Source organism: Dromaius novaehollandiae, chromosome 1 (genome assembly GCF_036370855.1).
Source record: "Dromaius novaehollandiae isolate bDroNov1 chromosome 1, bDroNov1.hap1, whole genome shotgun sequence".
Classification (NCBI taxonomy): Eukaryota; Metazoa; Chordata; class Aves; order Casuariiformes; family Dromaiidae; genus Dromaius; species Dromaius novaehollandiae.
Window position 1 is genome coordinate 86,931,552 of NC_088098.1, and position 15,842 is coordinate 86,947,393.

Consider the following 15,842-nt stretch of genomic DNA (forward strand, 5'->3'; position numbering starts at 1 on the left):
GCTAGCCTGTGGCCCTTTGTCTGGCTTCTGTATGTGCGAATGCAGTTCCCACCGATGTAAGCAGAATATGCAAATACTCAAGTTCCAGAAACAGGTCCATGGCTGGCATATTTATGGAGGATCAAAGTTTGCTTTATAGGTCAAGGAGCTCAGTCTACTTAACAGACAGTCAGAACCAGTTGAATTCAGCTGCTTTAAGATCGTCAGTGTTATTTCGTTTGCAGATCTTTACCTATAAAAAAGGGAAGAATTTATTTGGCTCTTGTAACAGAACATAGGCAGGGTTCACAAGAGCAATAAGCTACTTTTCCAAGAATCTTGGCTGAAGTTGCCAGCTGAGTACCAAGATGTCAATGAGGCCTTTTCTGTAAAAGGGAGACAAACAGCTATATCTAATTCATTGAAAATTAGCCTGAGTTCTGATTACTTTTTGAGGATAAAAGTTGCTGATAATGGCAAGTACCATTTCTCTGATAAACATTTGAAATGTTTTTCTCATATGTGGAAATACAGAACTAAGGATGACAGGATATTCCCATCAGTACAGCAATACAGGAAACTTCTGTATCAGATGTTTTAGGATAAGAAAATTGTCAATTTTTTTTCCAAATGTAATTAATACTTGACTAAAGTTCCAAAGGTAATGTAAAAATGTAACATTTTAAGCATCTGTATTATTTTGGGAGTGATACTTAATTATCTGTAGCCTTCAGTCTCTGCTAGAAGACTGACACTTAGAGCCTAAGTAGGACCAACAGGGTTTACCTCACACCTTGCATCTGAATTTGACGCATACACTTAAATTCTTCTGGACCTATTTCCTAGTGTACTGCTTAGGGGACAATTGCAAGGAGCAAGAAGGGGAAGTGAGCCAACGTGGCATGAGTAGGTTAGTTTAAATAACAACTTATTGCTCCCTAGATGTTTTCTTTCCTTTACTGTATTGCTGTGTTTCCTCTAAGTAGCCAAAGATAGAGCACTTTGCAAGGAATATGTATGTTTCAGCAAATGGGCATGACTCTAAGAGAACTATTGAATTACCTAAGAAATATCCAGAAGGATCAGGAGAAAGTGAGAGAGAATGAATCTAGCTAGAGCAATCTATCCTTAGATGTTCACATTTCATTTTCAAATGGGTGAAAGTAAGTTTGGAAACTTACTATAGTCTTCCTGTAGCTTAGCTCCCTTTTATTTCTTCCACATTTTGTCCAGTTAAGTGGTAAAGGGTCAGAAACTATGCCTTAGTATCTATTTGTGTTTGCATCCTCTAAAGAGGATGCAAGGGGAACCTGCTTCTGATTGGTGCCTAAAGACGCTACTCTAGTCCAGTTATAGGTTTGAGAGGTTATGTTAGAGTAGGATGAGGTAACACATAACATTCTTCCAGAGGAGCAAACATTCTGGGCCAAATGCAAAATAGAACTACTAGTTATGCATGCAAAAAATGCCATTATTCATATTTTAACAGTGTTCTAGAAAATAAAGAAGTCGTCATATCTTATGGTATTTGGGGACACCCTACCCTCTGAAATTAGGAATCTTGGATCTACATGCACTATATGGTTTGGGAAAAGACAAAGGGATTTTTTTCTTTCTTTCTTAAAGGACTATGGCTTAGCATTCTGGACAACTTCTAAGGTTTCTCTATTGCTCTTTAGCTTACAATTTCTGAATACACTGTCTGCCTCACAGAGATGTTGTGAGAGTTAATCAGTATCACAGCTATAGAAAGCTATTTACTAGAGATACTCTAAAACTACTTGTTTATATCTCTGAGTCTGGTGAAAGAAAAAGAACCTTCTGTTGAGTCACACAATGCCATTTCCTGTTGTTTGCTAATGCTAAGATCCTTCAACCATCTGCATGCTTCATATCTCTAGAGTAACTGTTAAAGCATCAGATACAGCCATAGAATCAAAAAGCGGCTACCTTTCATGTATTCCCTGCAGCACATGGCACAAAGTCCACTGTCCATAATAACCACTGTCAGCACAGAGAAAGCATTTGATGTTCACAGTACCTCTCTCTTCTTGGTTGAGACAATGAGCTCAAGGAAGGACTGATCTTCAGCCCAGGAGTCAATCTCTGTGAGATCATAGAGCACAGTGGTCAAGGGGCCAAAGGACCAGAGATTGTACTTCCGCTTCTGCATGAGATATTGAAACATCTGAGGAGGAAGGAAAGGAGTTGAGGAGATCAGAAACTACCCATTATATATTCATTCTCATTGCAACACATTAACATTGTTAAAAATCCTTCTTTACAAAATATTTCCCTTGAACTTCTTGGTTGTTGTTGTCATTCTCACATCTTTCAGGACCTGCTTCTCTACAATGATGATAAACAGTTCTTCTTTCACTTACAAAAATGACACTGGATATTCTCAAAATGTATGATTTTAAAACCTTCTTCTTAACATGTGTGGTCTTACCACTTTTAAACAAGATAATACACAAAAAAGAGCAATCTTTTGGGGTGAATATTTGTTTTATTTGTTCAGCAAATATTTCAGACACACATTATCAAGAATACAGATGGGAACTATTACTCTGGAGGAGACCAATGATCCATGCAGTCCGGTATCTTGTCTCTGGCAGTGGACAAATAACAGTAGTGCAATGGGGCCTTAATCACCTTCAATTATACCTTCTATCAGGTTAGGCATAAGAATGAGATTTTATATTAAAAATAGAGTTCTTGTTTATGTTGTTTCTTGGAGAACTTTTCTGTGTGTCATATTTAGGGTAATAACATTTAGATAGCAGAGACAACTTTTAAAAAATGACTTGGGTGGATTGGTGGATCTTTCTGTTAACACCTACATAATGCAAATGTTTCAAAAATTGTGTAGAAACACATGTTCTTTAGGCAGTAGTTCCTCTCATTAGGATTAAGAAATTTCTTATACAAGTTTTCTGGTCATACATGAGACTTCTGGAAGAAAAAGGAGGGACTTGTTATGCATCTTCTGCCCACTAACAGTGTGTACAGACTCCCCTGATCTGGGTGAGATTACTTCAAGTTCTCCATTTGTGAATACCTCTGCCTATATGGGGGCAACTGTGTCACACACAAACTCACCACAGTATTGCCCTCAACTCCAGCCAGTTTGAATGGAGTAAGCCCCTCATTGTTTGGAATCAATTCAAGTGATCCTGATCCCTGTTTGCTCCTGTCATAGGAAAGTATCAGGCTGTACATATGGCAGGCAAATGTCTTGTTAGGTTGTAGAACCAGGATGTGAAGAACAGTGTTACCTGTGGAGGAAGCAGTACAGGTAAAATATATGGAACAGCTCAACCCTGTGGAAGGAAAGTAATTATTGCTTAACAATAATAATAAGCTGCTACTTGACTGATGCCATTAACAATGGCTTTCATTTTCCTCACATTCCTCATCCAACAGCTGTTTGTAATGAGAGAAAAATATGTGCTTGCACGGATGATAGAGTATGATTTGAAGTGTCCAGGTCTGCTGTATGCAATTCACTGGGCCCCACAGCACATACCCAAATAATCCTGAGCTCTAATGTCAGCTCCATTTTCAATGAGCAACCTTACAATCTCCTCATTTCCCACACAGGCAGCAAATGATAAAACGTGTTCTCCTGCAAAAAAAAGGAACAGGGGGGAACAATATTAATGATCCAGCAGGCATGGGAGGTCAGATCATTTAGTGGGAAAGCTATCCATACTACTCAGCCTGAGGCTGGGAAAGGAAGAGTTACTCCAGTTAACCTTTAAGGTTCCTGCCCCCACTCCCAGTCCTACACAGAAAGGAGGAAAATAACAAGCCCACAACACCAGAAAGGACAAAGTATCCTTATCAGAAGAGTATCTTAGTAATGGATGACAAGTGAGTTGCAGTATGCAATAAATTATATTATACTTTTTATGCAATATATAAGTTTTGTATACACACAAAATGTAAAAAATGTGTAAGATTTTAGATATTTATATAGTATCTACATACTTAGGTGGAGTGTCTGCTAAAAGGTGTGTGACTGAGGACCCTGGAGACAGGAGTCTCTGCTCATCCATTATAGGTGGGGACCAAAACAAATCTCCCTCACGTTCCCTTCATCACTCTGCTGGTCCCCTCCCATAACAGCAAGGAGAGGAAATAAGGCTGTACCAAAATAGAGGAGATTCTGGGAGTTGCGCCTGAAGAATTGCCCAGTGGCCCGTGCCATGCAGGCATTGGCCCCTCTCTTGAGTAAAGCCTTCACCAGAGTGATGTTCTGGTTCACTGCTGCAATGTGGAGAGCTGTCTGCCCTGTAAGACACACAAATAAAAACTTGCCTTCTGAGAAAGTAACTTCAGGCTGTCAGAGCAGAGATCAGTAGCCTGCAGTTCACATTTCATATATGGCAAATCTAAATTTAGCGTGACTGCATCCATAGGGTAACTGGGCAATATGATTTGGCTTTGACGTTATCCCTATTTTGAGCAGAGGTTTGGACTACAGAGTTCCAGAGGTCCCTTTCTACTTAAATCTTCTTGTGAATCTATGAAAAGGGATTTTACAATCTGCCAACAAAACCAACAGGATGCTCTTTCTAGATGTTGTTGTTATTATTATTATATGCTGTAATTATTATTTTAGTGGCTTCAAGAATCTGTCTAGTACTGCTGTGTAATAGTCAGCCAGAACTATTATTTCAGACCTAGCTCTGGTTCTAGACTCATAAATAGAAAAAGGACATGTTCATATCTCTTCAGAAGAAAGACAAAGAAAATGTAGACACATTTATTTTTTTGTTCATTCTTTTTAATTTATTTTTAAGTCTTTGTATACCAAACAACCAATTTTTCACTTCTGAGAGGAAATCAGGTAGGTAACCCCTTTGTCACAAAGGACTAGATGTGTCTACAGCTGAAGCCAAAACACTGTAGCTATCCTTGTCATCGCACTATAGCCAACAAGCCCAACAGGGATTAGGGTTTGTGAGTTACTTATTTGCATACTTTTGCATGTTGTGCATGCATTTGGTTTTAATACAATCCCACCTTTCCGCAAAGGGTCAGGAGCCACTTGTATCTTTGTTTTGCAATGTAGCAGTTTAGCAATATATTGAACCAGGAACAGTATAAGCCATTTTCCTAAATGTGCAGACAATGCTTCCTCCCTCCCCCTGCAGAGAACCCTGACCATCCTCCTGCCCTGAGCTGTTACCTTCATAGAGCTCTGATGTCATCCTCTCATTGACGAGCTCTGGAGCTGCTTCCATCAAAGCCACTGCAGCCTCCACGTTATCATACAAGGCAGCCACATGAAGGGCTGTCTCCCCCACTGCACCTAGAGACAATAACAGAAGCATGTGGGTCATCTAGACATTCAGCCATATGAGACCAAAGCAGATATGGGTTTATTGATGTGGAGAATTATGGGAGTGCTGGGTCCTCCCTTAAGCATTGTGGGGTGCTGTCTCATTGTATAACACGCTAACAGCATAGCCTTGTCCTTCATCCCCTCAAAACCTGGAAGCTGAGCAGAGACTTCAGGTATCTGTGAAAAGGAGAATGCTTTTTGAGTGGCAGGAAATAAAATAAGCACACCCTGACCATCTCCTTCAGGAAACGACCTCCCTCAGTCCCTCTAGAAAAGAGACCTGGTCAAGCTGTAAACAAACCATATTATCTACAATCTTCACAACTCACTCAGGTGTTGACCATGTCTCTGAGCTAGAAATCTCACTTTGTTGCAAAATGGAGACTACTGAATTTTTCTTCCACCTGTTCTAGAAGCCAGTACCTCTCTCAGCTGCTGATACACTGTTTGGTAATTTGATACTTCTGCTGCCAATGTTGTGGCGCACACACCCATGCTACTCTGACTTTTGCAGGAGGGTCTTGTCTTCCCCAAAGAACGATTGGTAACAAATAATTGAGTAACCTCTTTGATAGATATCACATGTTCCATCTGTGAGAAGTTTTGTAATGGCTCGGAGGTTGTTCTCCTTGGCAGCCTGGAGCAGTGGGGATTCCCAGATCCTACAATAAAGAAGCAGTGGCTATTAAAGAACATGTTCAAACACATGGTGCCTCTCTGCAGAACTAGAATGAACTTTGCTCAAGCCAGTAAGAATCTTCAAAAATGACTTTGCCCTGAAAGGTAGGTAATGCACACCTACTATCTGAGGTATTTTTGAATATAACCGCCCAAAGCAATAAAAGAACTGGAAAAAGCAAACAAACCCAATGCTAAAAAACAGATCATTCACCCGCTCTTGCCTTACTGACACATAGCCATACGGTGGCAGCAGAGGGAAAGAAAGGAGAAAGGAATAACCAAATCCAAATTGATTCTGGTTTACGTAGCCCGCAGTTTGAGGCACAGAAGATAAAAGACGACCAGTCGTTTGAGACTTCTCCTGTGAACAGACTAGCTTTCTCATGAGCAAAAAAAGCCAGCAGGTTTTTATGGAGTACAATAAAAAAAGCGGTTTCCATCTGAATTATCCACATAATGGATGGAAAAGAGAAAGTACAAACAAGAATTCCTCCTGTATCTGAATATACCTTCCTATGGTATAATTAAAAGAATGAGATCTGAAATGTAATTGCTTATCATACAAACCTATCTGCAACTTTTACAAACTTAGCTTTTCCTTTTTTGTTACTGAGAGAATTGAGGAAGTCGATGAGAAGTGAAAACTATGTCCATTCTGAGAAAGAGCATGCCATCAAACAAGTCCCAGACCAATGCAACATTTATAGCTGAAGAATGTCCTTGAATCCTCCACCAGACTTTTGCTTATTTCAGTAGATTCTTTGGAGTCAAACAAGAATTTACAAGTACTTCACTACAGCAAGGTCATTTGATGCAAACAATATCCTGGACAATGCAAAGTTGGTCACAGCAGTGAAAAATCAACTCTTGTAATTTGGTGTGGTCCTTGCAATGCTGAATGCTTCTTCTAAAGCTCCTGTTTGGACATGATAATATCCATAAGCTACTAGCCCTCAATTCTTGATGTAAAAATGACAAAACATCAATCTTATAACTTGAAAAGCACACCTCCCAATCCAAAATGGATTTTTAAAAGTCTAAATACTTTAAGATGGTCTTTTTTTTCTAGGCGCCTGATTCATCAGTATTGAATGCTTTGAGTAGGGCTCCTTTCACCCAACTGTGTTTCTCTAAAAGCTAGGTATTCAATATCAGCTGACCACCTGCACTCCAGGTACAGTCAGTATATAGAGATGGGTAGGTTAGGTCTTTCCTGGAGGTGCTAGAAGGCTTTGTCTGTGAGGAAGAGATAGATAAGAAGTCAGGCAAGATGAACTTCATTCATGAAGTGATTCTACATGAACTAAAGTCTGATTCTTCACACACCTGATCAGGCTGCCTCAGGGTTTTCCACTGCCTTGGGAAGCTGAACAATCGGAGCCCTCAGCCATGCTTGCCACACATACAGAGTAACAGCTTCTATTTGCACTGTATTTTACGTTCTACCACTTATGCTACCACCTGTGCTGCCTATTTGCCCATGCTAGCCTTGGGTAGCAGGCTGAGATGGACTGGTGGCCTCAGATTTTAAGGTCATATCTAACTGGTAAACAAGGTACAAAAAAATTTGTGAAACAGGTTTAGCATAGTTTATCTGAAAGCTAAGGTGCTTAAGGAGCTGTTAAATCTCTTTTCAAAAGATACATAGGACTAGAGCAACTGGCTTTCTTCCCCAGGTCTCATGGGTCCTGTTGCACTCATTAAGCAGGACCAGGCTTATGCTTTTAAAATATAAAGAATAAGCTGCCCCTGTAGGTGGCGAGGAAAACTCTACTGACCTCCCATCTAGTGTTTCATCCTGTTCTGTAACTCCAAAATATGGGGATGGGAAACAGAAAGCTTTCTAGCCTTGGGGTTCTTGTAGAAAGAGATCAAGGATAGTCAATAGGAGTATGACCTTTAACCTTTCTATATGGGTTATGGTCTTTTCTGTGGAGCATGGAAGAGTTAACTTTGTGACAGAGATGAACTACACACCTGCTTCAATTTTGGGAAAAAAAGGACCCAGTTTTCCGGGGTAATTAAGAAAACCTTGAGACCAAACAGACACTGTTTTCTGGGTAATGAATAAGGGAGGGATTTGCAGAGGGAAAAAATAAACTGATATGGAGAACCTGACTAACTGATCTTGTCTCTTCCCATGAATGTGCCAACCTATCATAGGAAATACTTTATAAATAAGATCTTATTTAAAGATTTCTTTTTTATTACCTCCTGAATGGAATTTCTTTTCAATCCAAATGTTACTGTGCTAGTTACCTGCCATGCCTGCTTGATCAGCATCCAAACAAGTTTTGCTAATGTTCAAAATTGGGGCACCCAAAAATCACAAAAGATGGAACAAATACTACTATTTCGGGGTTATTACTCTTGTTATCTTATAGTATTTTCAGAGGTATCTTTTCATTCAAGAACTGTTTTGGAGTGGATTTTTTTTGCTTTTTGTTTGTATACAAATAAAAATTCTAAGTAGCCCAAGCTCAAGAGCTAAAGCTTTAAGGGAAGAAATCCAAAGAACAAAAGAAATAGGCTATGTCTCCTGAACTTTCAGAATGAAATAGCAAAAGAATCCTCATTCCATATGGGGTAAGTTCAGCTTTAGGCCTGTGCTCAGAGGCAAATTTTGTTCTTTTATCTCACCTCTACTTTCTTATAGTATAGATTTTAATTATTCTTAAATACCTAGCACAGCTCAGGTCAAGCTGTAATGTATGGAATGGAATAAGTCTAAGGAAAACTGTAGAGCAATGACAATGCTGCTATGACCAAGGAGAACTTCAGCCTTGTTTTCCCTACCTATTTGGCAAAGGACACTGTCCTTTTACCACAGTGGAACAACTGCTAGTGGAATGGACACTAGTCTCACGTACCCCCAAAAAGTCACACAGGACAAATACTTTAGTCAAAACTATAAACTTGGAGACATATTCAATCTTTGTTCCTTGTGTTGTCACAGATTTCTTCCTTGTATTATGGTACTATTTAATTGCAAGATTTTAGAGATACAGCTTTTGGTGACAAGTACTATACAAAACAATAGGTGTTTTGCATTGATTAATAACATTGATGTTAGAACCCATTACCTATGAATATAACTCCATAATAAGCCATAGGGAAATCAGAGAGAAAGAGAAACAGAGGAACAGAGATAGAGATAGAGAAAAAGAAAGAGAGAGAGAGAATGAATGATCCATGGCCATCAGAACTGGTGCCTAATAGGTATAGGATGATTCAACAACAAAACCATAGAAAACCACCAAAAACTTCTATGTCTTATGCAAATATATATTTCTGGTCTTAAATTATTCTTTTATTAATAGTACTTTATAAACTTGAAGCAAAGCAGTTTCTGTGATACCCAGTTATCTTTGGATTTAATCCACTGAAACGTGTCCAAGTTCTGGACAGCTTTATAGGAGAGAAACACTGACATGCTTGAGAGAATTTGGGGGATAAAGCAAAACAAAGAGATATCAGAAGTATATAAAGTAATAGGAATCAGTTGACTAAATGTAAGCTAAGTGGCACAGGCATATAATATTACATAATCTAATAAAAGCATGACTGAAGGGAATATTTGTCATTTCATAAAAGGAACATTTCCTGTCACCAAGAGCACCCCATTTCCTAAGTTGCTAGAAACTAGACTAGAAAAATGCTAAAGAACAGAATATAGCTATAAATATTCAGAATATAAAGAACCATCCTGATCAAACCAGAGAGCCATTCGGACATATTTTGTATGTGTCCTTCAGACTCTTGGCCTTGCTGCCATGGGAAGTATTTCTTTTTTATCTTATCTATATGTTAGTTGCTTTAATTGCTAACTACAAGCGGATTTGATGAGAACACTACTACTAGGATTAGACAGATAGGGAGAAAACAAAGAGGCATTTGGAGCAAAACTTGTAAGATTTAATGTAAGTGAAGCAAGTTTGTCACTTCTGCCATTATTTTGGCTGAGGAAGATTGTGTTTCTGAAGAATGTAACTTGCAGAGGCAGGAAGTGGGAAGGAGGTGGGGTTTGAATAGTATAAACAATGCCACAATTACTATGTTGATGCTTTACTGGGTATGCCTTTATTCCACAGATGACCTCAGGAAGGAGGAAGGATTGGGCAAGAGACAATGTGGGAGGACACAAACACAATACCTTTCTCACAAAATTCTCCAAAACCTTTGTAAACAACTAATTAAATTATAAGCCTGTTAAGAGGCAAACACCTAATAACTATTATACTCAGCTTTCAGAAATTTAGGCCAAAATTTTCAAACCTGTCTACTCATTGTATTGATCTCCAACTGCGCTCGCAGAAGCAGAGGTACCAGGACAAATAGCAAGCTGGTAAATAACCCAGAAGTGTTGATAAATGTCACAGCACACTGCCTCCAATGCCTCAGAAATCCATGACTTACGTATTTATACTATATTTTTACCATCTCTTAATTTTATGGCCCCTAATTGGGAAAACATCTTACTCTCATTTAAAATACATCATTATAATTATGAGACAATTTTTAACACATTACTGCAGTGTGGTGAGTATAAGTGTTAAGTACTGGATGAACTACCTTCACTAATGCAAAAAAAAATCCAAATTACATCACCTGAATCTTGAATCTTCACACTGGATTACAATTTGAAATTTTTAATAGCTCTGGATATTTAATCATTTTTCTTTCTGACTCATCAAACACAGCATGAATTCTACATGTTACAACTCTAGTTTCTGTGTGTCAAAGCAGCCACGAAGTAAAAACTATAACTTTAGATTCTTAACAGAGCTTCCTACACTAGGTGCTTAGTTTCCATAAATTACCATTACAGTCACTGGATGGAGAAGGAAATTTCAGAGAATGATTCAGCACAGGGACCTACTTAGGCACTTTGAGAAAACAATTCAGCACAGCTAAACTAAGATGCTATTCTATATCATTTCCTGTGTCAGCTGTGTAATCAAGGGACAATAAGCTCCTAATGCATCCACCTAAGTTATGTGTGTAACACTAGGTGGTACTGATGTCTCCTTATAGGATCAGTTTAGGGTAAACACAGTTATATACACAAATAGTAGTTCTGATGGGCAACAAGAACCATGACAATATCCAACTGGAACTGCATCTAGGCTCTTTCTACTGAGTTAAGGTATGTAGCTGTCTTGAGGCACTCAATGATTCTGGATCCTGTATTACTGTCATCCAGTTTACTTAATAGATGACTCAATGATAGGCTCGGGAAGCTGTGATTTGTTTTTCGATATAGGTGAGGGCAAAGTAAGCAACACCTGAAAATCCATTGTGAAACAAAGAGGAGATAGAATGTAGGTCAGATTCTGACTGAGGGAGTCATATGTAATACCTTTAAAGAAGATTAAGGATTTCATAAGCACTTTCTGCTGGTGATATGTATGTTTCTGCATTTACAGCTTCATAGGCACTTCCTAAATCCATAAGGCTTAGTTACAAAAGTAGGAATTTGAATTTACAGGGGTTTTTTTTTTTTAATGAAGGAATTATGCTAAATATGTGAATTGTTTTGACACCAAACAATCTGAAGCCTTTCTTTTCAAAACTGAGTTCACCAGAGATGAAAAAGAGCATTTCTTTCTCCTCCCTTCCCTTCTACTGCTTGAGGCTTTCCCAAACTTGAGTATTCCTATTGCTGGGTACAGTTTAAATTTGGCATCTGCTAGCTTCATTTCCTATCTTCATGTCCATTATAGAAGGCCTAAGGCAGTTCTTTCAAACTGGCCTATAAACTCAGCAGCAGCATTTTATTTTAGCTTTCTTTTCTTTCCCTGTTGTGGTACTCAGAATATCCATTCTACAGCACTTCATCATGAAATCACCAAAAGAGAGTCATCTTCTCCCTTCCTTGTACCAGCATGTTTATGTTTGCAAGCCTTCAGGAGAGCAGGGGAGTGATCAGAGAAAGCTAATCAGCCAGAAGGAGGAGCAATACCAAAGAATGAGTTATGAACAAAGAGCGCAAAGTGAAAAGGAGACAGATTACAATAACAGGGGCTCGGAGTAGTAAAACAGGAACAATGTCATCAAATTTCTTCAGCACCAACAGCAAGAATCAATAATTTAACTAGAAACTCCTCTGTAAATGTGTGGAAGCCAACAGTAAACAAAGCTTCTCCTACAGTGATGGGCTTTATTGGTTCTTTCTGCCAGGAAAAAGACCCTGTTGTTGTAGGATACTAAAAACACTAGATTCTAGCAGCCCTGTGACAGTTCTGTAGTCTTAATTTACTTAATTAATCAGTACTCGCTTATCTTAAGTATCTCTAGAGGGGCCTATTAATGTGCATATATGAACACCAAATGCAGCAATAAACTGGAAATACATAAAATTATTTTGTATAGTCAGGTTAATAATTGCAGATGTTACTAGACAAGCAACTGAGATCAAAGTTTTATCTCCTTTGACATTTAAACTATCTACCACACTGAGTAGCAGAAAGCTTACTCATTTACCTCCAATGGGCAGTCTCCTGGCAAGAACACACTTTTAAAATCTGCATCTGACAGCACTACAAGAATAATCTCATGCTAAAACTGGATCAACAGTTTATTTCTCCCGCACTGGTTATTTATTCGCTGAGTTATTCATAAAACTAAATTGTTCTCTCAAACATAACCTCACCCTAAGACAAAAAATCCAGCCTTTGTCAATAGGGATCTTCATGCAGATTCTTCCTAGGTTGTCTTCCTCACTCTGCATCTAATTGGTTTTCTCTAATAATATTTTGTTTGTTTTTTGCAGAGAAGAACTTCCATGTTTAATTTTTCATGAGGAAACCTATAGCCAAGTTTAAGAAAGGAAACGGCTTGCTAGACCTATGGGCCTAAGTCACATCTTAGGCACCAGGGTCAGATGTGTGCGTGCCTGTGTGTTGTGGGGGAGATCTGAGCTCCAGATAAGCTTCACATCTGTGAAGTTAAGGTGGCTTGTTTTCCATCATTAGGCTCAAAAATTCTTACAGTGAGGGCTTAACAGCATAAGAAAAGAAGACCAAAAATGCTGTCAGTGATACCTTTGTCATACATGCAGCAGCACTTTCCAACAGGCTGTTCTTTGCACCTTGACTACTCAGAAGGATTGTTACTGAAACATATTACAAATGATGGAGTGCAACTGGGAGCTGGCACCTTTGTGTCACTGTCATCTTTGAGAGCAAAGGAACCAATTAAAATCCACAGTGCTTGTCAATATTAAGACAGGACAGTAGTACATTAGTTTTTGCTCTGAAATCTCAATAAAGTTGTTCAGACAAGTGAAAAGCAAACCTCAGGTGACATCTCTTATTCCCTACCAGCTTGAGACAGATTGGTCTAGAAGCTCAAGGCTCACTGTGTCCCCTCTTAAGCAGTTCAGGGCAGTAGCATTAGGCTGAGTTACATTTGTTTTCACCATGTTTGTTTTTATGGTAAGCAAGCATTTCAAGTACAAGAAAGACTAATCTGTCTGTGAAACTGAAAAGCCACGCAAAACCCCAGAAGAATAAAAGTAGTGATGCTGAAGAGGTATACAGATTTTTTGTTGACACGTGTTTGGAATGAGCTGCACAGCTCTCTGCAAAGTTATGCAAATTGCCCCAAACACTGCTAATTGATTATTTCTGGTGGAACAGATTTCTATAATTAATTAATATATGTAAAAGGACTTTGATATTTCTGTTGAAATGTACTACACAAGTTAAATTATTGTTATTAAAATAATTAATTCTCACAGCATCCCAGGAAAGTCAGGTGATACCACTAATCCCTAAGCAATAGCTATGAGAGAAAGGGGACGCAAGTAAGATAAACAACTTATCAATCAAAGTTACAGAGGCAGGCAATAGCAGAAAGAGGAATATAGCCTAACTGTCCTGGTTCCATGTACTCACTTGTTCTAATTTATGTATCAATTGTTTTTGATGAACACTGCAATTCTTATACTGTAGAATTTCCAAAATTACATGTTAGGGAGATTCTGCTCACATTTCCTTAGAGAGTCTTACACAGAAAATCAGATTAAAAAAAAAAAAAATCAAAAAATGGCTCTCACATTTTCCACTGGCTTTCAACACAGTAATAGTGACAACTAATTGCTGCTTATTCTTGTATGTATTCCTTGTTAACACTAAGAAGAATTCAACACTAAGAAGAATGCAAGCTAAGGCCACAACATTGCTATTCCACACAACGAAATGGCAGGATGAAGTAAAAGTGGCTTACAGCACTTCTCCACAAAAAGCAAAAGTTTTCTGAGGACAGTTCCATACAGAAGCCACCACAGAAGGTTTTCCTGATACTTTTCATCTCTGTCTGTACATAGTTAACAATATGAAAGCTATAAAACTGCTTTCAGTCCTTTGTAAAATGTTCCTTTTCTTTCACCTCAAATTCTGAGTATCTCTGGGACAAAAATATGGCTGCATGAGAAAAAAATATGCATATAGAAAGGAAAGAACAGCATAATAAGAGGGAGAAATACACCTGTCCCTCATTAGGAAAGAGCTTCTACATATTGGCAACATCTAATATGACCAAATAGCAGAAGGTTATTTTATGTTACTTGAAAGCAGTGGGAAACGTACATACCTAAAATGAGTTCGAACAAATCTGTCCCTATGCAACTCTGATTTCGTTTACAGGGAAATCATATGCAGTACATATGTTTCTTAAGCTGAGTTTTATAAAGAAACACAGAAATGTCAGATAGGGACCACTGGGGTTACACTGTAATGATCTATGAGAAAATTATGAATTGCTTATATGCTTGACAGTTTTTCTGTTTTCCTCCAGCAGCAGCAACAAGCTAGATGTTCACAGGTCTAGAGCACATGTATATGAGGAAAGGTTGAGGGAGCTAGGTTTAGTCAGCTGAAGACGAGGTTGAGGGGCAATCAAATCAAATAGCAGCCTACAACTAGGCAAAGCGGACTGACAAAGGAGAAGGTGCCAAACCCTTCTTCGCAATAGCACATGAAAAAAACAAGAGGCAACAACAGAAAATGGTGATTTGGGAGGTTCAGGCTGGACATTAGGAAAAAAAAATCTTTACTAATAGGTTATTGCAGCACAGGAAAACATACTCAGAGAGCTGATGGAATCCCTGTTCTGGGAGGCTTTCATGAGTCAGCCAAACAAAGTCAAAACAACCAGATGTAGTGTTGGTAATAGCACTGCTTCTACCAGGAGGTTGGACTAGACATCTCCAAGGTCCCTTTCAGCCCACATTTCTATTATTTAAAAATTAAAAAAAATTATTGTAACTATAAAAATATTAATATCTTCAGACTTTTACATCGCATATGTTCACTTGGACATCTACAGAACTTGCTGAGAGCTTATTTTTTAGTTGCCTATGGTTTTTCATGAATGTTCCTAAAGATCTGGTTTATCATAACCAAATTTAAACATTTCAGAACTTCATGGAGACACATTTTTTGTCCCCTCTCCTTCCATTTTAAGTCTATATATGTCCTACTGTTCTGAAGTAAAATAAAACAGGCTTCTGCTATTTGGTCAGCAATTAAATTATGCTACTATGTGGAAGTTCTTTCCCTAAAACAAGATAAGTTCATTTGTCCCTCCTAAGGTATTATCCTACTTATTTCTGTACATATGTGTGCATATACATATCACATATTTAATCTATATTGTTCCATGTAGCCACACTTTTGTCCCCAGAGATGCTCAGAGTTTTGGAGGGAAAGAAAAGAAAGATTTTTACAAGGGAATGGAAGGAATTTGATTGCAGTACTCAAATAATAAATGTGCATGCAGAAATTGCAAGGAACAATGAAAACCAGAGATACAGCTCCATTTCCTG

General features: G+C 38.4%; 1 protein-coding gene across 4 annotated transcripts in view; it reads right to left on the reverse strand.

The window, feature by feature from the left end:
* LOC112990871 (transient receptor potential cation channel subfamily V member 6-like) overlaps positions 1–15,842 on the reverse strand; it is a 29,799-nt gene that overhangs the window by 12,689 nt on the left and 1,268 nt on the right. For 3 of the 4 annotated variants that reach the window (XR_003261178.2, XM_026112899.2, XM_026112897.2), the window contains exons 2-7: positions 5,897–5,994; positions 5,177–5,299; positions 4,135–4,275; positions 3,509–3,607; positions 3,082–3,257; positions 2,021–2,167 (exon numbers count right to left, since the gene is read on the reverse strand). Coding sequence is in view for 3 of the 4 variants with exons in the window: in XM_026112899.2 (XP_025968684.1) it covers positions 2,021–2,167; positions 3,082–3,257; positions 3,509–3,607; positions 4,135–4,275; positions 5,177–5,299; positions 5,897–5,994 (784 nt within the window). In the remaining variant the exon portion in view is untranslated. The remainder of the gene's footprint in view (positions 1–2,020; positions 2,168–3,081; positions 3,258–3,508; positions 3,608–4,134; positions 4,276–5,176; positions 5,300–5,896; positions 5,995–15,842) is intronic. The other variant, XM_064518867.1, reaches the window with a different exon arrangement.